The 23,957-nt window shown below is 32.9% G+C and overlaps 1 protein-coding gene across 1 annotated transcript in view; it reads left to right on the plus strand.

Moving 5' to 3' along the window:
- LOC140442896 (ATPase family AAA domain-containing protein 2B-like) overlaps positions 1 to 23,957 on the plus strand; it is a 29,370-nt gene continuing 5,413 nt past the window's right edge. Inside the window, exons 1-11 of the mRNA XM_072533855.1 lie at positions 1 to 296; positions 902 to 1,053; positions 3,293 to 3,562; positions 7,237 to 7,428; positions 8,188 to 8,363; positions 12,240 to 12,384; positions 12,467 to 12,655; positions 14,674 to 14,839; positions 14,892 to 14,972; positions 21,964 to 22,137; positions 22,684 to 22,914. Of these exons, the coding sequence (XP_072389956.1) occupies positions 98 to 296; positions 902 to 1,053; positions 3,293 to 3,562; positions 7,237 to 7,428; positions 8,188 to 8,363; positions 12,240 to 12,384; positions 12,467 to 12,655; positions 14,674 to 14,839; positions 14,892 to 14,972; positions 21,964 to 22,137; positions 22,684 to 22,914 (1,975 nt within the window). The 5' untranslated portion in view covers positions 1 to 97. The remainder of the gene's footprint in view (positions 297 to 901; positions 1,054 to 3,292; positions 3,563 to 7,236; positions 7,429 to 8,187; positions 8,364 to 12,239; positions 12,385 to 12,466; positions 12,656 to 14,673; positions 14,840 to 14,891; positions 14,973 to 21,963; positions 22,138 to 22,683; positions 22,915 to 23,957) is intronic.

Raw genomic sequence — 23,957 nt, forward strand, 5'->3', positions numbered from 1 at the left:
AAAACTATCTGACGTTTCCCAAAGTCAAATTAAATTGACATTTTTATTTCTATTCAAGTTTGAAAAATTCTTCATTTTAAAATTATCGTATACCATAATGTCTTTGTTGAATCAAAATAAAGAAAATCGAAAAGTTAAATCATGCAAAGATTTGATAGATTTTTCCAAAGTTGGAGGACTTGATCATCACTTAAAGACCCTGAGAGAAGTCATTATTTTTCCCCTTTTACATGGTCATATTTTTGCTCATTTTAAAATCAAAGCACCAAGAGGAGTGCTTTTTTATGGACCACCAGGTATGTACTTGACGATTACTTATATATCAGCATCATAAGTGGTTCGACAATCCGTTGTGAATCTTGGCCTGCTCACAAAGAAGTCGACAGTCCTGTCGATTTCTGGCAACTTCCCTCCATCTGATCCTTAGAATCTGTAGATCTTCTTCCACATCCTCAATTCATCTCCTTTGCGCTCGTCCTTAAATGCTATGTATGGTCCATATTGTTCATATTGTTATACGGCATGGAAACATGGACGTTAAGAGTACCTTCCATTAATACGTTGGAGGCCTTGGAAATGTGGACGTTGCGAAGAATGTTCCGTATACCATGGACAGATAGGGTGAGAAACGAGAAAGTCTTAAGAAAGGCAAATACTGAGAGAGAACATACGGAACATAAAGAACTGGACAGGCATAAATAACACTTGCAAAAGACAGACGTCTGGCCTTAAGATAATTCTAAAGCACTATAAGACGAAGAAGATATATATTTAATTCATTTATTATAAAGACAAATAAGATGAAAGAAGCCTTCAGACATTTCCCTTTAGACTTCATATTTTACATCGCATATCTCTTCTAATTAGCAGAATTTAAATCTAATTATTTACCCGTTTGCAGGAACCGGCAAAACTCTCGTTGCTGGAGCTTTAGTGGCTGAATTGAATAAAGAAGGCATCGGAAAAGTTTCGTTTTTTCAAAGAAAAGGAGCAGACGTGCTCGACAAATGGGTTGGAGAATCGGAGAAGAATTTAAGAACTTTGTTTGAAAAGGTAGTTGTTCATTTTGGTAAATAAAATTAAGCATTTTTTATAAACCAGTGGTTTAGTATTAAATGGCACGTAACATCGGTTTTAGGCTCCAACCAGAATCTAAAACATTTATGTATTTAAAGAATTTCAAGCCCATACTGAGTGTTACATTATATTAAGACTCTTTTTTCAAATTTTTGTACCAATGTAACAATAGATTTGTTTAAAATCGAAAGATTTTAAACAATTCTATTAGTAAATAATATAGTGTAACATAAACCGACCTTATATAAGTTGTACTTTACCCCGTGACACGGCTTTAGCCACGAATGGATTGCGAAACGTCTGGTTCGGTGAAATTCAGGAGTCAAAACTCCCATTCCTACACCAGGAACTGTCTTATTCACAAAACTCAAGCGAAGTGTGTGTGGTAGGATCCACCACCCTCACCCAAACCCACGTATGGGTTGTTTGGGAGACAAAACTCGACTATCCCATTCTTATCTCAAATACACGTCTGGTGTTATTTCACAGATGTCTCATCTTGTAAATTAGTTCTTAAAACCGCTATGCCCTTTTTGTTTAAATATACTACGGGAAGAATCAAAACTAACAAAAAGTCTGTTAATCTTTTATAAATGTTTATATATCGTTTCGAAACTGCAACATTTAACAACAGTCTTTTTTGTCCATTAACTACAAAAGATTAAAGGGCTATGAAATACCTACAAATTATTTATCTCAGGTACAGAAAAAAGACCCCTTTTATTAATGTACTAAGGCGGTGCAATTAAACAAAAAATTTCCTCTGGATCATACCAAATAATATAATCTGTCTCTGGCCATCTCCAATGACTTCGTTACCTAGTTCGTAGGCGCCCACCTTTAAATCCATAAAGTTGTTAACTTTCGACTTTCTAGTTCTTTCATCTGTTTTACATTTTTGTTTAAAATTTCAATTTCTTTTTTATTTGCTCTATCTATCTCTCTTCTTTGTTTTTTTTTCTCATTCTCAATGTTTAGGTTTAATTTGACAGCTTTCGAAATTTTAATTTTTTTGTCATCAAATCTTGCCATCAGATTCTGCATTTTTCTTCGTGATGTTAGGAGCTTTTGTTCTTTTTCTGTAAGCTTTTTTTTCCTTCCTTTCTTTTCATTTTTTCAGCTTTTGCTCTCCTCTGGTACTGCATGAAATCATCAGCAATCGTTACTACAAGTGTTAATTTTTTGTAGCCTTTCGTTTAGACGTTTTGAGATATTTTTCTTGGAAAATAAAATGCATTTTTAAATGACGTTGGAAATTTTGGAGAAGTGACAAAATACGATTCAGCAGAATTTATGGGAGATTGATTTTCAAAATAGGTTCAGAAATAATGGACTATTTTGGCCATGTAGCTTTGACAGATCGGAATATAGCAACTTCAAGCGGCTGCATGATATGTATGGAATTTGGAACTAGTGCTATCAAAACAATTTCATTTTCACGACAACGTGAATGGAATAATTCGTCTACAACGTGGAATAATTCGTCTACAGTCATGTTTGTCACATACTTATAAAACTTTTCTATATTCATCTATACACTTTCATTGTATCCGATGCCCCAACCTATTGGCATAGCTGGAACTAAATGTTTTGGTAGCCTTTAACAAACCCATTACTGGTGAGATGTCTCCACTAGCGGATATTATTGCTAATACTTTCAGACATTCTTTTTCGCCGTTAGCAGTTCTGTTATATACAGTTTTAGACCCTCTTTTAATTAACACTTGTTTGTCCTGTGGAGCCATAAAAAAGGCTGTCTCGTCACAGTTGAATATTCGGCTTGGATTTTCCAACACATCTGTGAGGCCATTTTAACCGAAATAATCATATACTTTCTTGAACCAATTTTTTATCCTTTCCTCTGTAACGAAGGAACGGCTAGCTGTCAGATTTTGCGATACACGAGGTCATACTTCCGGATACCGGATAAGGAGATGTTGGTACCATCTATTTCCAGAAATTTCATTCTTAAATGGATTGGCTCTCTTTAGATTTTTAATGAGCATTGCTATTCTTTATCTCCAAAGTCTCGTTTTTCATTATTTCACTTCATCCTGCCATGATCTTGGAGAGCGCTGCCTTTTTTTATTGGACTTCAATGCAAGAAATCTCTAATATCCACATTATAAGATTTGCACTTCATTTTGCTTTCTTTGTTGTTGTTTTTGTTAAACTAATCACAATTTAATTAATTGTTAAAATACTCTAAAAATAGGCTATTAAAAGCAGACCATCAGTGATATTCTTCGACGAGCTGGACGGCTTAGCTCCAACTAGAAGCGATAAAAATGACCACATTCATTCCAGCGTGGTAGCAACGTTACTTTCTCTAATGGACGGATTAGACTCAAAGCCAGGCGTGATCGTCATAGGAGCTACTAATCGGATAGAAGCCATAGATCCGGCTCTTCGCAGAAAAGGCAGGTTTGATAAAGAATTATACTTTCCTCTACCTGGTGTTCAAGCAAGAAAGGAAATAATTCAGGCAAGTTGAAACTTTTTTATTAATAAGTTTTTTTACCAAATAATCAATAATACCAAACACTTTTTTATGTCATGCATCATCTTTAATATGTGTTTATTTAAATATCTGCTTATTTTTTTAAAGTTGTGCACACTTCTTTAAACTAGATAAGACAAGAAGATGAAGCAAACTTTTTTACAAAGTTGAATCTACTATATAATTAATTAATTATTACCATAGTTGTTTGTAGGTACAGCTGGTTTCTAAAAAAACTAATACGACTCTTAGTAAGATTTCATCATTTTAAGCAGTGTATTTGATTGATCTGACATTATATTATATTTATTATGACAGACAAATAATAAAATAAACAAACAAACACCAAACAATTGATTACATATCGATGGCTTACACGTAAAACTTGGTATGTCTGATTAACTGTATTCTTCAGGAGGCGATAAAATATATTTAATTTAAAAAAAACGGCACTTTTTATAAACATGAGTTGTTTTTTAGACATTTTAATAGCATATTTAATAATTCAAAAAGAACAAAGAATGTAATCTCATAAATTATTATTACTATAAGACAAACAAGTTTTAACACTTCAGCAGAAGAGACGTGCAAGGGTTTGCAATGTTAAAAAAGAATATTTTGTAGACTGTACTGATTTATTTAAAAAAAAAACGGGTGTGGCAGTTCAGTGGGACTGCCGGTAGAAGTTATACTTCTAGACACGCGTTCGTCGTTACAAATTGAATCGGTGAGTTGAAAAAGGTACACATTCCAAAATGGCTATTTTTCAGGCACTAAAAAAAACTGTTTATCTGCAAAACTAAATATGTTACAGAAAATGGTTCCATTATGAAGTTTCACAAGTAAATGGAAGACATTCAACTGTTATGGTTATTTTGGTTTTTTTAATACTATGTCTGAGTTATTAGCATTTTAGATAATGGAATGTGTCCCTTTTTACACTCAATATCTTGCAAATGAGATTTTAAGGCAACATGAAACAAAATAATTTGAAATATAGCAATGTAATATTAAAATACATACATGATTTATAAAAAAAGTTTACAGCACAATAATGGAAAGTTAATTTTCATCATTTTCATCAGGGGTCTCAGCTTCTGTCGTTGGCCAAGTACGACGTTCATCATAAAAGGGCAAGTATTCCTCTGGAATGTATTTGATGAGTTTCATGACGTCATTGATCTTGCTTGCCTTAATAGGTACCTTTCCATAATCGTAAGCCTTGCTTGAAGGAAGCACTACATCATTGGATTTTGTAAGTTTAAAGGTGTGTGAGAGAAAACCACCAATGAACGATGACGCTACCACGTATCCTTTCCGGTCACTTCTGTGAATCAGATAACTATATTTGCTTATGGCAAAAGATATTCTTTTATCTTCAAGGCTTTTTGGTAATTTAACAAAGTAAAGAGGCCACCACTTCTTACAGGCTAGTACATCTTCATTTTTTACTTCTTTTACTTTGTAAGTTGTTTGAATCTTTTTGGCGTTTTCTATGATGGCCTTGTATTGGTCTGGAGAATAAATGCGATCATATTTTCGTACTGCTCTCTTAATAACTGCAAAGGTTCTATCGCATGGCAAAAAGCTATGCCCTCTTACCGGGTAATATTGATGGATTGATGTAAATCTACCGGTCATAGTTAGGGCTGAAAGTACCCTCACCATAGTGTGGTTGCGGTTTTGGCCGCCACATGCGTCACTGAAAATGTGGAGTTCCGTAATCTCTGCAGGGATTTCATTTTGAAGAAAATCTAATACAAAAGAGGTGACTTCATCTGGTCCTTTGTTTGCAACACCTTCGGGGTATGTGTAGAATACTGCCCTATCGTTTTTAAAATCATAAACATTAAATACATAGTACCATAACTTTCTCAGAAAAAACATTTCTTGTACGGGCAAACTGGGTAGCGGTAAGTTTTGCATGTAGTCAAAAACTATCCCCATTACATTAGGTCTAGTTTTACTCAACTCTTTCACTTCATTGAGCTTAGTGTAAAATTTTTTTGCACGTCTCTTATGCACTATTAGCTCTGCAGCAGCGGTACGTTTAGCGTTATCATTCAATGTAGTGGATTTTAGTTTAGTTTGAAGGTCTTCGCAAGTTGAACATACGTCGACTTGTGGCTTCCCAAATCTATATCCAAAATTTTCTTTGAAGTATTTTAGAAAAAACTCGTACTTTACTTTTGTTCCAAGGTCAGGGTGTTTTTGAAGAAACATATCATACATTTTCAGTACATCTAACTTAGCATCCAAATAGGTTATAGGTTGCTTAGTGTAATGGGTTAAATATTTAGGATATGAATCGATATGTTCATGTATTTTGGTAGTTATAGTGGTTGGAATAGTATTAACACGATTTAAATGCTTGCCTCTCATGTCAAGAGGAGACATTCCCTTCGCCAAGAGATTTGTGAGTCTGATAACTATTTTGTGTGAAATTGCATACAAACTTATGAATGCTTTGCGACATACTTCTGAACGATTTCCAGACACGATCACATAATACTTAAATGAGGCATTGATTTGTTTTGAATGATCAACTGTTGGTCTGTGCCGTTTGACATCGAATCTTTCAATACACCCCATTAAAAAGGTGTCTTGTTCATTTTTTGATTGGCCAGCATAAAGTTTTTCTAAAATACGTTTTTTGTCTTCATCTAATAGCTTAGACATACACTGTTTCTTACACTGACAGTCAGGGCCAGTTTGTTTAGCTTCAACTAGTTTACCTGATGACGTAACAAACTCTTCACCCTTGCGTCTAGCAATTTTTTCCATCTCTCTGACATGTAATTCTTTATTTAACTTTCCCTTCTTCCGGCGTGGCTCTACATTTTCACTGTCTGAACTCGACATCGCAAATAACACACTATAACTATTCACTGTTAACTGTTTACGTTATAACACAGCTCCACACTAACTAAACAACAACAGATAAATGACTGGCCGTTTATGTGTAGAAGCCGGATATGCGCAAACGATAACTGTGCGGACTCCCACTACACTTGCGCTGTGTGACACGCGTCGAGTTGAAGAAGGGACACATTCCAGGAATGTGTTCCTTCTTCAACTCAACGGAATATTTTGACCTCTGCATAAGTAATATTTTGTAATGTAATGTGTACCTTTTTCAACTCCATAGATGGAACTTGATCTTAGAAACAAAATGGCTATCTCAGTTTAAATTCGCATTTTTTGGAATGTGTACCTTTTTCATCTCACCGATTCAATTTATATGGGAGTCAATCTGAAAAATCATTACATATGTAATGCTATAGGTAAGAGAGAGCAGAAAGAGAAAAAGAATTAGGTATACAGGTATATGGTGCATCTTTTGCTATATACAAACATTGACCTGTAATAGGAGTATAGTAAGTAAATGAAGGATTGAATCAATATTTTAATGAGAATATATATTTTTATTTTCATATATGTATAAAAGGAGTTGAATGCAAAACAATTTTTTTACACATACTCTGCAGTAAAATTCATTGTTAATAAAAGTTTATTTAAGCTGTTAATATTGTGTGCTAGGAACTTTTGTGTTGTAGGTTTCCAGCTATGAATCTGTCAAAATATGCCCGAGTTGAGCGAATGGACCTTACCAATAACTGGCTTTATAATTAATTAATTAATACAATATTTGTTTGTAGGTACATACCAATAACTGGAAATATAAACCACCTCAAAAATTTATTGCGGAGCTTGCAGATGTCACACCTGGATATTGCGGATCTGATATTCAAGCGCTTTGTTCTGAAGCAGTCATGTTCTGCCTGAAGAGGACTTATCCGAAAATTAACTGTAAAGGGTTTAATGTTAAAATTGAAGCAGCGTCTTTAAGGGTAAGTTTGGCAGACATAAGTTTCATTTTATTTATAGTTTAGAACTTATAATTGAAATACTTTTTACTAAAGAGGCACCTATACTTCTCATGTAAATAGGTACATTTAAATATTTTTACCTTTTAAACAAGTTCATCGACAAATGAATGATTGGATCGCATTAGGGTAAAAATTCTGGGCGCTGTACTGTGAGAAAAATGCCATCTTTTTATCTTTTCTAGACACTATTACATCCTGATCAAAAATTACACAATATGTACTAATTACGTCTTTGTCTTTTTTCTTTTTAACATGTGAATTTTTTTCATTTTGCCCATATATTCTGACTTTCACTTTGTTGTTGCGATAGATGTTTTAGATAGTTTTTATAATGTTTAGGGGAACTTCTTTATTATACAGAAGATGGATTACATCTTTGAGTCTTACTCTGTCAAACGCTTTCTTTAGGTCAATCAGACAAAGAAATGCTGATCTATTATACTCAGGTTTTTTATCTAACATATTTGACTTCTTTTACACTTTGTATCCATATTTTTTCTGTCTCTTCACATCTATATGCTCTAAATTTTTCAAGATTTTCTAAAATTTTGACTATTATTACGATGTTATCAGCAGCCTAATACTGTTAATTAAAAACCAATTTTCTTTGTTCATGTAAGCCATACATTCGTCGTGGAAATATAAAATCCAAAACCAGATCTGCGACCGTCTATTATGCTTTACAAGTTATTGAAATAAACTTTGTTTTAATTGTTCTAGGTTGAAGAATGCGATTTTCTCGAAGCCAAACTAAACTTAATTCCATCGTCAATGAAACAAGGAATGAAAATGAGAAATTTCAGTGATGTTGTAAAGCCCCTATTGATTAGGCAACACAAAAAAATTGTAAAGTATATTAATACGCTTTGGCCACATTTTCTGCAAGAGGAACATAGGTTTGTACACAATTGAATGTGGGGACACTAGGAATTCGCTCGAAATCCAGTTTTTGGTATTTTCGTTTTTAATCGTTGTTGTACATATTATTTTTACATTGAACTTTGTTTTTAATGGCTAAAAAAAGCTTGCGCCATTGTTTCCACTATTTCTTAGCTCCTGGAAAAGCATTTAAATTTTCGCTCGCGTGGATACACAATACTTGAGCTGTTTGCCAAGTAAAATCATTTTAAAATTTTCAGCTTTTTTTTTGTTCGGCCGTCACTGAACCACCATATTTCGTGCCCTTTTTTTTACTCCTTTTATCTAATTTACAAGAAACAAATTGTTTTAGATGACAAAATCGCCATAAAATAGGTTAAGTAAAACCGTCAATCAATCTTTTTTTTATTATTTAAGTTTTTGTTGTTCGAATTTGCAATGTTGCCGGTGCAAATTCTTCTCGTATACATATGATATTTTGAAGAATGTTCAAAAATACACATTCAGATTCGTATATGAAATTTTTCTTTCGAGTTAACTCGTATACGAAAAAATTCAGTTGAATTCGAAAATACGACCCCAGCTCTTTTCCCCTCCATCTCTCCCGCGGGTTTCAAGGCCGATCGATTTTAAGGACCACATTTTGAAGCTTTGTGGATGATTCCGTTGAAAGTAAATATTTTTCGGCTTTGGCACATTAAAATTTTAAAGTCTACTCTTTCAAATGACGCTAATTAGGTCTCTTAATAATTGTTATAAACAAAGCTGCTGTGAATTATGTAGCTGAACTCTTTCCACTTTTGACCAAATACTAAATGTGCTAGAGTTATTTATGATTAGATATAAGAAATAAACCTCTCATATTGCTCACCTAAAAATGACAGTTTCCGGGTCTTTAACCCCTAATGAGATATGAGATTTGTTATCTGGGTGCAAACTTAAATAAACAGTGGGACCAATCGACGGAAATTAAGATAAGGATCGAGAAGGCAAGATCAGTTTTCATCAAAATGAAAAAAATCTTTAACAGCCACGATATAAAATTGGAAATAAAAGTTCGTTTACTAAAATGCTACGTATTCTCCGTTGTTTTATATAGCGTGGAGTCATGGACCTTAACTGAAGCATCACTAAAGAAACTCAAAGCATAACCAAAAAAAGTCGCAAACTAGAATACCTGGGCCATATAATGCGCAATGAACAACGATACAACCTACTTCGGACCTGCGTAACCTGCGAAAATGGTTTAACTTAACCACTACCGGACCTTTCAGGGCAGCAGTCAACAAAGTCAGAATAGCCATGTTAGTGTCCAACATCGGTAACGGATAGGCACCATAAGAAGAAGAAGAAGATATGGGATATAAAGAGAAATAATTTGTTTGTTTATATACTTTTGGTATCTAAATGAGGTAAATAAAAAAAACATTTTTTGTTGAAATAAAAATAATTTGGAAAAGTAATAAAAAAAAGTGGTGGGAACTATTTTTCCCTTGTTCCTTAAAAAATGTTTGTAGGTGGGAAAATAATTACTATTGTACAGTTTGTGAAACAATTTATTTAATAAAAATACAAAAATGCGTATATAGGTGACAAATTTAATTTAGGTCTCAACTACAGCAGCGTGAAATGATTTAAAACATTTTTTTGGTCATAAAGGTACTTGACAATAACTACATATGTTAGTTGGTTTTTCTTCTTTTTTTGTGGTCTTACATTTTTCATTTACTGTAAAGTTTCTTATTTCGAGCTCTTCCAAGGCGAAGCCTAAAATCTTTGTGGAAATTATTTTTTTGATCATGAATTCTTGTGTATATAATATATGCATTAATCACACTTTTATCTAAAAGAAAGAAGAACAATTTCATGTACGATTTTCTAGACTTCCTACTTATGGGATATGATGCCCTAAAGTGATCAAAGTGATCAACACCTCCCATATTTAGTATAAAATCTGCAAACTTTTGGACACATTACATCTTTCTTGGTGCCATTTCTTTGTGTACGTTTTATCATGGTTACTTCATGTGGTTGATTGACAATTGTAATAACCGTGACTTCTTTAATATCCAACCACTTTATTGCTGATATAGAGTCACTGCTCAAACACTAGACATTCTTTCGAAGTTCATTCTTTGACATTCTTTCGAAACCTTTGCGATTAGGTCTGACTGTACTTATAATATACAGCTGTTTAGCTTATAAATCTTTCAACAGTTTGCAATTTGTAAAAAATTTATCAAAAACAACCAAAGATTTGTGTGGTATATCTTGGCATAACTCAGTTACAACTTTGTATTCCAAGCCATCATTTTCAATGCCTTCAGTTTTTCCGTTGTAGATAATAAACTGGTACAGATGCCCAGTAAGAGCATCACACTTTGCCCAAATTTTATTAACACGCTTAATTGGATTCTTGCTATATACTGTTTGATAGAAATACGTCCTTTAAATTTTACCATACATTCATCAATAGAAAATCGACTTCCAGGATTGGCTTGTTCTTTAAAAATTTTATTTAGTCTATCTATAAATGGTATTATCTTATATAGTATGTCAAAGTCAGGTAAAACTCTCTCTGCATATATAAATCTTTGTCTAGTAAAGGGTCTATTAAAATAAAAACACCTAGCAATGCCCTTTTTCTTGGTTGGTGTTTTTGTAATTTTTGCTGTCTTTTTGTACATCATATAAATTACTTTGAGCAACGATTTGTCTATTAGATCACTGTCACCATAAGGAGGTTAGGGTCTTCACATGAAATAACTCCATATCAGCTCCCTAGGTGCTCTACAGAGGGCTTCCGTTAGTCAATCCAAAGTTGCCGCTGCGTTTCCATCTTAATTAGGCAGGATGGTAAAATAAAACTAGGTTTTGAAGTCGAAAAAGGTCCTAGCAAAAAAATCTCAGGGCAAGCAGAATTCTCAAAAAAAATTTTGGTTGGCTTTTATGGGTGAATTGAACATTTGACTATAAAACAGATTCAAACTTTGGTATTTCTGGAACATCTGTTTCAGAGGTCCATTGTCCAATAAAATTAGTTACCGTAACCACTGAACTCTGTTCTACCAAGACACTTTTATTTTCTTGTGGGTCATTCTCAGTTGTGGAATTTACATCAACAGATATAAAAGGAACAGCTTCACCAAGCTGCTACCCAATTCTGATATCAATAACATCTCCATCTGACTTACCGCAAACAGAAGTAGATGCGGATGGTATAAAAATGTCATCATCATAATTAAAGTCGACATCAATATCAGACCAATCTTCTTTTAAAGCAGCAAGGAGTCCGTCCCACTAATAATCCCCTTCTTGAGTTCATAATGCTAAAATATAACAGACATTTTAATGTTTCTGACGCATGACTTTTGCGTTTTTTTTTATGGAATTGGACAAGGGGAATAATTTTCCCACCAACTTCAGAGACAAAAATGACGATATTTTCATAAATTTGTATAATAAATTACAATCTATTTAGCTTGCCCAAACAATATTTATATCAAAAATTCAATTATTTTGTACTTACCAGAATTTTTGGAGCCGATTCACCAAAAAATTTGCAAAATTGTAATAAAAATCAACTTTTATCGGCAAGAAATATCATAACCTATTAACATCTAATTGTCGATTATCGACTAAAAATTAGATTCGTCGAATAACTGTCAGAATAGTTGGTGTATTTATCCATGAAACGAATACTTAATATCACAAAATTGAACATTTTGTGTATTGACAGCGACAATCGAAATATATCGGCAAAGTAAAGTGGGAAATATGTTCCCGTGTTCTTATTAGATAAGGGTTAAAGGGTTATTCCGAGGTAAAAGGCTAATTTATCATAAAAGGAGAGTTTATATGAAATTGAGATATAATGCTTTTTTATACTATAGGTTTACTTGTGGAGAAAAACGATATGCTGGAAGAATGTTGTTAATTGGAGATAATTTACAAGGATTAAACACACACATGATACCTTCTCTGCTAAAAACGATGGAACATCTCCCTACTTTTGTATACGATTCAGGAGTGTTTAATGTATGTACTTAATACTATTATGATCCACTCTTATATAAATATTCTTTTTAAATGACGAGTTAGAATATTTTTAATATTTTAGAAACTTAGAGGAAATGTAGTTAATTTGCACCTTCAATTCCCAGCTGTTATTTTGCTGTCCAGAATAGATGAATGGTGGGACGTCATCGATGAATGCAACCAACATACTGTTGCCTCTATTTTAGACGATATACATGCTGGATTACCAGTACTGACCATAGCCACATGTCAAACGGATATACCAGCACCAGTGAGTATATGAATTTGTTTAAATAGCAGCATACCCAATTATATTTTGAGACTGTTCCTTCTTTTTTCACCTTTAATGTGATTATTGTTTGTTACGTTTTATCTATTTCTCCTTCTTACAGTTCTCTTCTTGCCTTGGGAAAATTCGGTTTTCCAGGAAGAAATGACCGAGGAGAAACGCTGTTAGGATTAATACGCCAGAATAATTTATTTAACATGAACAGCTTCTTTTACAAAAAGATGCAGAGAAAATAAACCTGGAAAAGTCCAAACGATAGAACAAGGAACGGAATCGACTACATCATAAGTGAGAAAAAACAAATAATTAAAGATGTAACAGTACTCAACAAGTTTACCACAAGCAGTGACCACAGAATGATACGAGCAAAAGTCCAAATCAACACAAAAAGAGAAAGAAACATAATGATTAAAAATAAATCTCATGGTATCTGGACACCCACATTAGATATCAACCAATATCGGACACATATCAATAATAAGCTACTACTGCATGAAACCTCCGAGAACGATCTTAATGACTTCAATAATTGCATCATAAATGCTTTACAAGAAAGTCACCAAGGGCACTGCCCTAAAAGAAAATCAGATAGTAAAATAAGTCCATATATTGAAACGCTGCTAAATCAAAGAAGACAAATGAGAAGAGATAAGAATGCAGAGCGCCACACTCTAAGAGAAATTAATAAAATTGTTGCGAAGGCAATCAGGAGAGATTTAAGGTAACTTAAAACCTATAATATTAAACGCACTATAGAGGAAAATAACAGCCTAAAAGTTCTATGTAGAAAGCTAACGAATGGGAAATGCGAAATTCATAAATTAAGAAACAAGCAAAATGAAACATTATCACGTGGAGACGAGTTAATATAGGTCCTCGAAGAGTTTTACGAAAAACTAAGTTTATGATAAATATAGTCCCCAATAACCATTTAACTATCCAAGACAAAGTGGTAGAACTGGTGGAGAAATATACGTATTTGGGTCATAAAATAAGAATCAGCAGGGATAAAGAAACATGCAGAAACACTTAGGGACAACATACCAATTAGCCCCAAAAGAAAAGTATTTGACCAATGCTGGTCATGACCTATGAGATGGAAACTATGACTCTAACCAAGACTACGGCTTCGAAATTGAGAGTGGCACAGAGACGAATGGAATGGTCTATCCTGGGAGCGATGTTGCAGGACTGAATAAGAAACGAAGATCTGTGAAGAAGGACGAGTATTGCTGATGTTGTGGACTCACGATGGACGAGCAAAATTACAAATAGGATGCCAAAAGCAGACAAACGTAGTAGAGGAAAAGCACCTACACGTTGGGCTGACGACATCAGGCGTATCAACAAAAATTTGGCAACAAAAAGCACAAAATCGTAAAGAATAGAGGAGTGTAAGGGATGCCTATTTCCAGCAGTGGGCGTGACAGAAGAAGGCTGGATCATGATGATGATGATGATGATGATGATAACGGTTCTCGATATTGTATGTATCCTCCTCGTTGCGCGTTTTTGGGTTTCAGACATGTCTTACCAACGTTTTCTTTTAGCTGGTGTTATTTTTTAGTATTTTATCACTTGGATTCTTGCTTGAATTTTAAATCTTAATCCTGTACTTTATTTTATACTATTTTTTATTGACCGCGTCAACCATGAAAGGTTATTAGCGGAGGAACAGTAAGTTACAAAATAATTAACAACAACATTTAAATATTTTTGTACAATTCAGCATATTTTAGAAAGAGTCACAAACCAGAAGACTGAAGAAGAACGGTAAGGTACTGATCATTATCAAATCGCGCAAGCTACAATACTTCGGCGATATTATACCAAATGAATTTAGATATTTCCTCCTACAAGCCGTTCTAAAAGGAAAAATATTTGGAAAGCGAGGTCTAGAAAGAAGAATAACATCCATATTTTCATTTTACTTGCCCTTATGCGAATATTACTTACTAATAATATTTTCCACGTCTTAAATACGTTTTTTATTATTTCAGCTACACAACTTCTTCTACAACAACAGCACAATTCTAGTGAAAATAGAAAATCCGAATCAAAAAGAGCGGGAAGATTTCTTCGCGCCACTCTTCTTCGACGAGGAAGGCTTGAGCGTTAATTCAGTTTGGGACCGTTTAAGAACAACCGAAAAACAAGTTATCAAGTGTATATTTTACTTATTATTAATAATTTAAACTATATGTTAATTATGTTACAGGTGAAGATGCTTCTCCGCCTATTGAAAATGTTAAGAAAAGGAAACGAAAATCTAAAATTGATCAAGAATGTGAACGTCTAGGTAAAACATATATTGTTTTTTAGTAATTTTTACTGTTACTTTAACACTGGTGACGCTGACTATAAATATGAGATATATCATTTAAAAATAGTTGTCCTACGACAATTTGCCAGGTTACCCCTCTTAATTCTTTCTTTTATTTGATCCTTACCAATTTGCCCAATAGAACACATCCATTCTGGGGGCGGTACTAATCGACTGTGTTATTCTAGAGGTGCTGGAATTTTAATTCGTTAGTGTTAATCAGGTGGAACATTTTACTTACTAATTGATATTTAAGAACCTCCTTTTTATTTTACGATTTGTCACAATTCACATTAGAAATGCCCAACTTCATGATTCATCAAGACTTAATTGGGTATAATCGCTGTAAAGGTTTGTCCTGTATATTTCTACTTTTTGTAACAGTTTAATTACCGTAAGTGATAAACTAGAAAAAGTGAGAGCTCACTTTTAACTTTAATATTACTTTTATTTTTACAGTGATATTACTTTTATTTTTACTAAAATATGATTAACCTTTCTGTAGACGCAGTTTAATTTTGTGTATCAGTAATCACACACGGTCTACTACACCGGTCATAAAAATTGTCCCCTGGATGCATTTTGTTTAAATTTAAAGAAAATAGTCTATTGTTTGTAGTTTTTTTAACATTATTTATTTTTTTTTTACTTAGAAAAAAGATTCTAATAGTTTATTCATCTGGTACTTCTATGGTTCCTTCATTAACCTCATCAATAACATCATGTGCCGCTTTACCATCAATTGTACATCCAACTGTTTGGGCTGTTCCTAAAACTTCTTTTACCGTTCTAGATAACTGTTTGGCTATTGATCTGGGCCTTATATGCCTGGCAATAGCAATCATTTCATCAACCACTGTGTTTAATGTTATTTTGCTTCTTCCTATGGCGTGGTGGTTCTTTAAGAGCCCTAGTGATCAGGGAAGAGGCAGAAGAGACTACAGAAATAGTAGCTTGACGATTTTGGATTTTCAATTGAACTGTGATTTTTAGACCTTTTCAATCAGCAGTACCTTTGGCAATATCATCACCAACCTTTTTTTTTTTCGAATTTACCATTGTGAAAATATTTTCACATTGTAAAAATTATTTATTATTATTGACATATTTTGTTTATATAAAATGTTTATTTACGTAGCACCAAAAATAGTCCACAATTTTTGTAATAGTTTGATTTATTCTCTTTTTTACTAAACAAATTACAATTAATTTAAAATTAGAACATAACATATTGTCACCTCGGGGGAACCTCCTCTACTTAAGTCCATTTTCGGCTTATAGACTTGGAAAATATTTATGTTCGGTGTCTTGCAATGAAAAAGGCAAGATATTTCTTACATGACAATTTCTTCGTCGAAATAAAAACACCAAGTTAAGTTGAAACAATTCTCAGCCACAGAGTATGGAAAATAAATGTAGGAAGCAGAGCCCCGAGAGCACTAAGCTCTCGGAGAGCCCGTGAGGAACTGACCTCTGACCTGAAAATCGCCAATATTTATATGCGCTGATCGAGCGATAAATAGGGATTTCCAGGTCAAGAGCCAATGGGAAAATTCGAGGCGGGGCGATGCGCATCGAAATGCGTACTAGTCCACAGACTATGGCATTCGATGACAATATATCTTCAAGAAATATCTTAAACAAAAATCATTAAAAATCATTAAAATTATTTCACTAATACTTATCATAAAAAAAAATATAAGAGATGGCAAAAAACATAATAAAATTAAGCCGGAATATTGTTACAGTCATTGCAAATCAAACAAAAATATTTCGTTTTTCGATTCTTTTTCCATCCACAGTCACCACATCTCCCAATTGCTCCCGGAGTTCTTTGAACTTTCATCTTCATCCAAATGACAGATCTTAAGTCGAATCCTTATTGTCTTGGGTATATAGACATTTTGGCACCGATTCTTCTGGTGGTTGTACATAAGGCTAAATACTAAATGTGTCAAAACTTCTCGTCGGGTCTTTGTGGAATTTGGAATGTTACAATTGTAAATGACAAAGGAATTTATTGCTGTAACATTTAAAAGGCTGTACAAAACAACCATAGGCCATACTACAACGTGCCACATCATATTGTGCGCATAATTTATTTACGGTATCAACACCGCTTTTTGTGCTGTTATATGCTAATATGATTTCCGGTTTTTCAGTTAAAGGCTCAACGTCGTCCCCATGGTTCATAGTGAAATATAACAGAACGTTTTTTTGGTTTATATGACAGTAGTCTTACGAAATATGCAGGAATTTCTCTTCTATTTACTTTTATTGTTTCTATAAAGAGAGTTAAACCATTTTCCTTCAAGCTTATACCAAGGGGGAATGGTGACGAGGAAGGAAGGGAAAGAGATCTGGAATAAGTACAGGTGATCCAGAGATAAAAACATATAACATTGAGGGAATTTGAATTTGAAAGTATTTTGACAATTTTTCCAGGGAATATAAATTTGATTTATTGATTGATCGTAGTTAGTGGATATTTACTGCTATTGAATTATTTGATTTTATTTTCTTTACCAATCGTACATTTGATATTTATTTTGAATTATTTGAATTTTACTGATTGCATATTTGATATTTGTCGTGAAAATTTAATACATTTGGGGAGAAATATTGTCGTGTTCTGAAACATATAGAGTGTTGTAAAATTTCACATTTGGCGGGGACAAAAACATTAACAAAAAGAAACAACATGTCGACCACAAGGAGTCAAAGCAAAATGCAAGAAAGGAAGGAGGATAACAGAGAAGAGGAAACAATTGTTGAAGAAGGATCGGATAATGAAGGAAATGTTACAATAGTTGAGGAGAAAAAAGAATTATCAGGAATAGAGAAAATATTACAACTAATGCAAATACAGACACAAACAATAGAGAAAAACCAAAATGAAACATCAAAGAAAATGGATAAAATGGATAGAAATCAACAAGAAAACCAACGGGAAACAAGACAAGCAATAGAACTAAATAACAGGAATATAGAGCAGCGTTTGGAAAACTATGAACAAGAAATTAAAGGATGTGTTGAGGGGATAAAGAAAGAACTGATACAACAGATAGAAGAAATAACCATAAAGAATGCAAAACAAGAGACAGAGATAAAAGATATCCAAAATACGATGAAGGAAATAAAGATTGTCCAGAAAAAGGAATTAGAACAGTTAGAAGAAAAATTTGAAAATGCGCTACAAGAAGACAGGAAGGAAGTAGAAAGAAGATTAAAGCAAAATGAAAAACAAATGGCAGAAATTGAACTAAGAGGGGTAGAGAGAAAAGAAGTTATCATCCATGGAACAAGCGAGGCGAAAATACAATTTGGCGGGGATATTCGGAAAACACACCCAGTACCGTTTGTCAAAAATTTGAAAACCAAATTACAACATATTAGATATTTTGACGATTGCAAAGAAACAATTAGAAACCATTTGAAAGAAGGAGCAGCGTTATGGTATGAAAGCAAGGAAGATGAGTTTGAAAATTGGACAGATTTTGAAAATAAATTTCTCAACTATTTCTGGGGGAAAAATAAACAGAGAGAAATCAACCAAGAGCTACAGAATGGAAAATATCACGAAAAAATGGGAATATCTGAAGAAAGATATGCTTTGCAGATATATAACAATTCAAAATATCTAGAATACAAATATTCTACCGAACAGCTGGTAGAAATGATCAGCAGACATTTTGAGGAAACGTTGGAAGATCACGTGATTTTGAGAAACTATCAAGATATTGATAGTTTGTGCCAATTCCTTCAATTAAAAGAAGCGAAAAGAAAAGAAATGAGAAATAGAAGACAACATGACCAATATAATGGACCGGAAAGAAGGTATTCATCAAATTATGACCAGAGAAACCGACATCCCAGATCAACAAACGAATATAGGCCGAGAAATTACAATAATTACAATAGACAACAAAATTACGATAACAGGAATGACACACAACAGAGAACATATGAAAATCACAACAGGAATAGAGATGCACAAAATCCTCCGAATAGGAATACTAACGAACAAAGGGACGATAGAAATAACCAGAGCTTCCAACAACAAAATAGAAGGGAGATGAATCATGTAGCAATAGGAAACGACAGACAAATTTCTAATTCTAATCTAATATTTTTAGATGCATTTATAAAACATAAAGCGATTAAAATTGTGATTGATTCTGGATCGGAGATATCGCTAATCAATAAAAAACTAGTAAAAGAATTAAATTTGGACAGATTTGTGTATAAGATTCCTAGGGTTGATTTAGTGGGTGCAAACAATAAAAATTTGACGACAGTAAACGAAGGCTTGGGAATACAGATAAGAGTGGGAAACAAATTCCATATTATGAAATGTGTGGTGATTGAAGATTTAAATCATGATATGATAGCGGGAATTGATGAATTGAGGAAAAAAGATATCACCATAAATTTTTCGGAAAATAAACTGGAAATCAGAGCAGAACCAGACAACACAGGAGAAGAAAAGCAAACAGATAGGAAAACAAATTCTGGAAGGATCAATGCACAGGAAAAACGCAAAGAAATCGATATGACTGTAGAGGATAAACCGAAAGTACAAGAACAAGATCTAACAGAAAAGAAAAAGAGAAGGAAGAAAAAGAAGAAGAGTTCGAAAAGAAAGCAGGAAAATAAGATGGAGACCAGAGAAAAACAGGAAATAGAAGGTACAGAAGAATTGTTGGCAACCGACGATAAAACAGAATGGAAGCAGGAAGAAAAAGAAGGTATCATCAGAGAAGTGAAAGGAATAGACACATGGTGCTCGGAATACCAAAGGGAATTAGAGGATAAAAAGAAAACAGAAGAAAAAATGGCACTGATGGACGAGAATCCAGAATTTTGTGAAGAAGTATTATGGACAGTGAACACATGTGAACAAAAGGTGGATGAAAGAAAAATAAATTGTGGAAAAAACATGGAGAAGGAAATAGAGAAGATTTTAGGAAACCATGGAGATTTTGTTAATAAAGTAAATCAAGTGGTTAAAAATTATGAACTTTCTTTTAAGGGAAAATACTTGGAAAAATTTAAAACGAAAATATATCCAATCCCGTATAAAGACAGGCAATATACGGGGTATTTTAACATTCACGACTTTTGTCAGTATCATAAGTAGATTTTAATAACATAGTGAAATAATTTGATCCTAGAAAACTTTTGTCATTTTTAAAATTTAACAAAGAGTTTTCGGCAGATCAAATGGCGGGGATTTGTTATGATATGTAAAATCAAGAAAAATATTGGTTTGTTTAAAAATATTTCAAAGTTCAAAAACATTAAAATAATTCAGATAACTAGGATAATATACAACAAACATTTCGGAGAAGGAAAGTTATTAAATCCTTGGATTTCCTGTACTAAACAAAGTGTAAGCTTTGCATTTATTTCTTTGTTATACTTGAGTGACCCGCATAAGTTTAAGTGAAAGCCACAGACAATTGAACGGGGTTTTTTCAAAATACATTAATGCAGCGATTAAAGACAATAGAAGGGGTTATAGAAAGTGGTTTTTGTTAGTTTTTAAGAATTATAGAAAAATATTATTTGTAAATAAGTTTTAGGAAATTTATAAGTATAGGTAAAAATTTGTTTGTTATCGAAATAAAAAAATGGGGGAATTGTGACGAGTTGTGATTGGCGGAGATTGAAAGAGGCGGGATAAGCATGTAGGAAAAAGTTTAGCGAGATTGAGGAGAGAAAAAAGATATGGGCAGTTGGTTTCCAAGTCTGTGAGAGGAACGGTGATTGTTCTCTGGCGATTCCTGAAATGTAGCAAGCAGTAGTGTTGAATGTTAGTGAGTTTTTGTGGAGTTAGTGTATCTGGCAGAAGCTGAAGAAGCAAAATAGTGTAAGTCATATTTCTCTACTTATATTCCAAGAGTCACTGTTCAGGCCAACGAGAGATTCAGTTTATCGTAAAGAGAAGATATTCCAAGAGTCATTTTTCACTCGGGCCAACGAGAGATTCAGTTTATCGAGAGGAGAAAGGCTATCATAATTTGAATGATTTGTGCTTTTGAAGGAGATCATTAAGGACGATATACTTGCAACAATCTGTGTAAGATTGCTGATTACATAGGGAGCGGTTGAGAGGAGATAATATAGTCTACAAGGAACAAGGATTTGGACAACTTATCATCAGAGAGAGATATTTGGTTTTCTGCAGTTTTTTTCTTTTATTGATAACACAATTTTTACACTTAATTTAGAAAGGATATAAATATTTTGATTAGGAGAGTTAGAATAGTTCGGAATTTTGAGATTTCAATTAATATTGTTTGTACCATAAATTTTGATTGTTCACGTACGGAGAACAAAATTTTGAGAATCCTTATATGAGATTTGTTTATTGAAAACTTTTGAGTGTGAATTATTTCATTATTTTTATTTCAATATATAGTGTTAGATCATATGTGTTTTTTATTATTCCGGTATTCTCTGGACCTTACCTTTCACATGTAATAGCATAGATATTGAAGCACGAATTTAACCCTGAGATAAAAGAATTAAAAATTGTGATAGAGTCATAATCATATCATTTAAATAATTTTAATTAATCAAAAAAATTAATTAGCTAATTATTGCTTGGCGCACCAAGACTTTGAATATCACAATAATATATATATATATATATATATATATATATATATATATATATATATATATCATCATCATCATCATCAATGGCGCTACAACTCTTCGCAAGTCTTTGCCGCATTTACTATTGCCTTCCATGTTTGTCGGTCCTGTGCCAGTAATTCCCATTGTCGCACTCCCATTTTCTTTAGATCTTCTTTGACTTCTTTTCTATATATATATATATATATATATATATATATATATATATATATATATATATATATATATATATATGTATATATATACCTGTGTATATAAGTTTAAGTTATAATACATTTCACAGAATATTATTAAAATATTTAAGGACTGGTGAGCAGTACCGATAGTCTGGATTTCTCAAGCAGGACCACGAAAAATAAAAAAAGAAAAAGAGATACCTCAAATCATTCTGAAAAATCTCAAAATTTGGATATGGAAGATAAATCATCCAAATCCAGCAGTCATGTCAGTCTGTATGATTTACAGAAAGAGTTTAAAAGTAAGTTCCTTTCTGATTGTCATACATGAATTTCACTCTATTTTTATATGGTTTGCCAATGAATTATATCCTATACTTTGCAAAATAACAAATTGCTTGTACATGTCATTTGATATTTTAAAACAATAAATGAGATTTTTTAAACCAAAAAGGTTAAAAAAAAAGTAAACTTAGAAAAATCTGAATAATTCTACCTATAAAATAAATTATCCTTTACATTTAATTGAAGTTAAGATGTTTTCTATATTTTTAAATTTTGGTTATTATTTGACTTTAAACTATTTGACTTTGTGGTGGTTAAAAACCAAAGAAATTTAAATAAATTATTTTATACAGTTACCTTTTATTGAAATCCATATATTATACATCGAGCGTACTACAGCCTAACTTGTTGTACTTGTTTTCTTCATTATGTTCCTCCCGTTGACGTATTGTATATACACTTATATTAATTCAGTAGGTACTTATAATTTTTTTAGTAAGACTAATTAAGATAAAAATACTAAAAAATATATTATAATTAATATAAAAATTTACAATTTTTAGAGGAGATAGACGACGACGAACCCACCTGCAATTCAATAGCAGAGAAATTATTTGATCATAAACAGTGTTTTACAAACATCTTGTCAGATCTCATAAACAAAAAAGGTTTGACGTCAAGCTACAACCATACGAATTTGGATAATTATTTCTACGATACAGTGGGAAATTTCAAAGAGGCCAGCGATTACACATCATCTTCAAATAAGAGCACTACAAGTAAAGTTAATGATGGTTGGTTTAACTTTAATACCATAGTTACTCTTTTTTATTACTAATATTTCTTATTTGAACAACAAAAGAGATAAAGGTTTATATTCGTTAGTGTGACAGATTTTTCGCTTCAATTAACAAGATTTCCTTAAAATTTTGTTTATGTTTACCTTTCACCTTTATCTCTTTATAACAATTAAAAGAAGTGATTATAGCATTGTCAAAAAGGATCTCTTTAGCATTACTTATAGAGGCCTTTGAGATGTGGATTTATCAACGAATATTCCGGATTAGTTGAGTTGATCGAATAAGAAATAAAATAGTTTTACATCGAATGAAAAAGAGCACAGAAATAACAAAAACGATAAAAATTCAAAAGTTACAATATTTCGGTCATGTAATGAGACATCCAGAGAGGTATAACTTTCTACACCTCATAATACATGGTAAGATCGCCGGAAGGAAAGGCCCAGGATGAAGAAGAACATCCAGGCTCCGAAATCTCCGAGAATGGTATCAAGAGATCATCGCTAATTTATTTAGAGCCGCCGCAAACAAAGTTATTATTGCCAATATGATCGCCAACGTTCAATAATCAGACAAGAAACAGAAAGAAGAAAAAAATTTGGGTCAGTCTTCTCCATATTCGTGTTCCCAGAATCTGTAAATCTGCTTTTACATCCAGAAAGCATTTTGTCTTAGTCTTCGTATTTAGAGAAACGTATTGTATATCAATTCAAATGTATATTATGAGAAATTACCAAATAATATGAAAAGAAAAGTCTTAGATTCATGTGTGCTGCCTGTAATAACCCATGGTGCAGGGATACAAATTAAAGCAGTATAAGACTAAGGATACCATGGCTAAAAGACCTAAGAAGGTGGTTTCACCGTTCATCCGCAGAAATTTTTTATGCAGCAGCTTCCAAAGCTACAATTACCATTTGCATCGCCGCAACGAAAGGAGACAACGCAATAAGAAGAAGAAGACTGGAAGAACACAAAGAAGAATAGAAGAATTAATGGTAAGATGTTTCGCTAAAAACAAGATCAGAAACAAAGAT

Source organism: Diabrotica undecimpunctata, chromosome 6, assembly GCF_040954645.1.
Source record: "Diabrotica undecimpunctata isolate CICGRU chromosome 6, icDiaUnde3, whole genome shotgun sequence".
Lineage (NCBI taxonomy): Eukaryota > Metazoa > Arthropoda > Insecta > Coleoptera > Chrysomelidae > Diabrotica > Diabrotica undecimpunctata.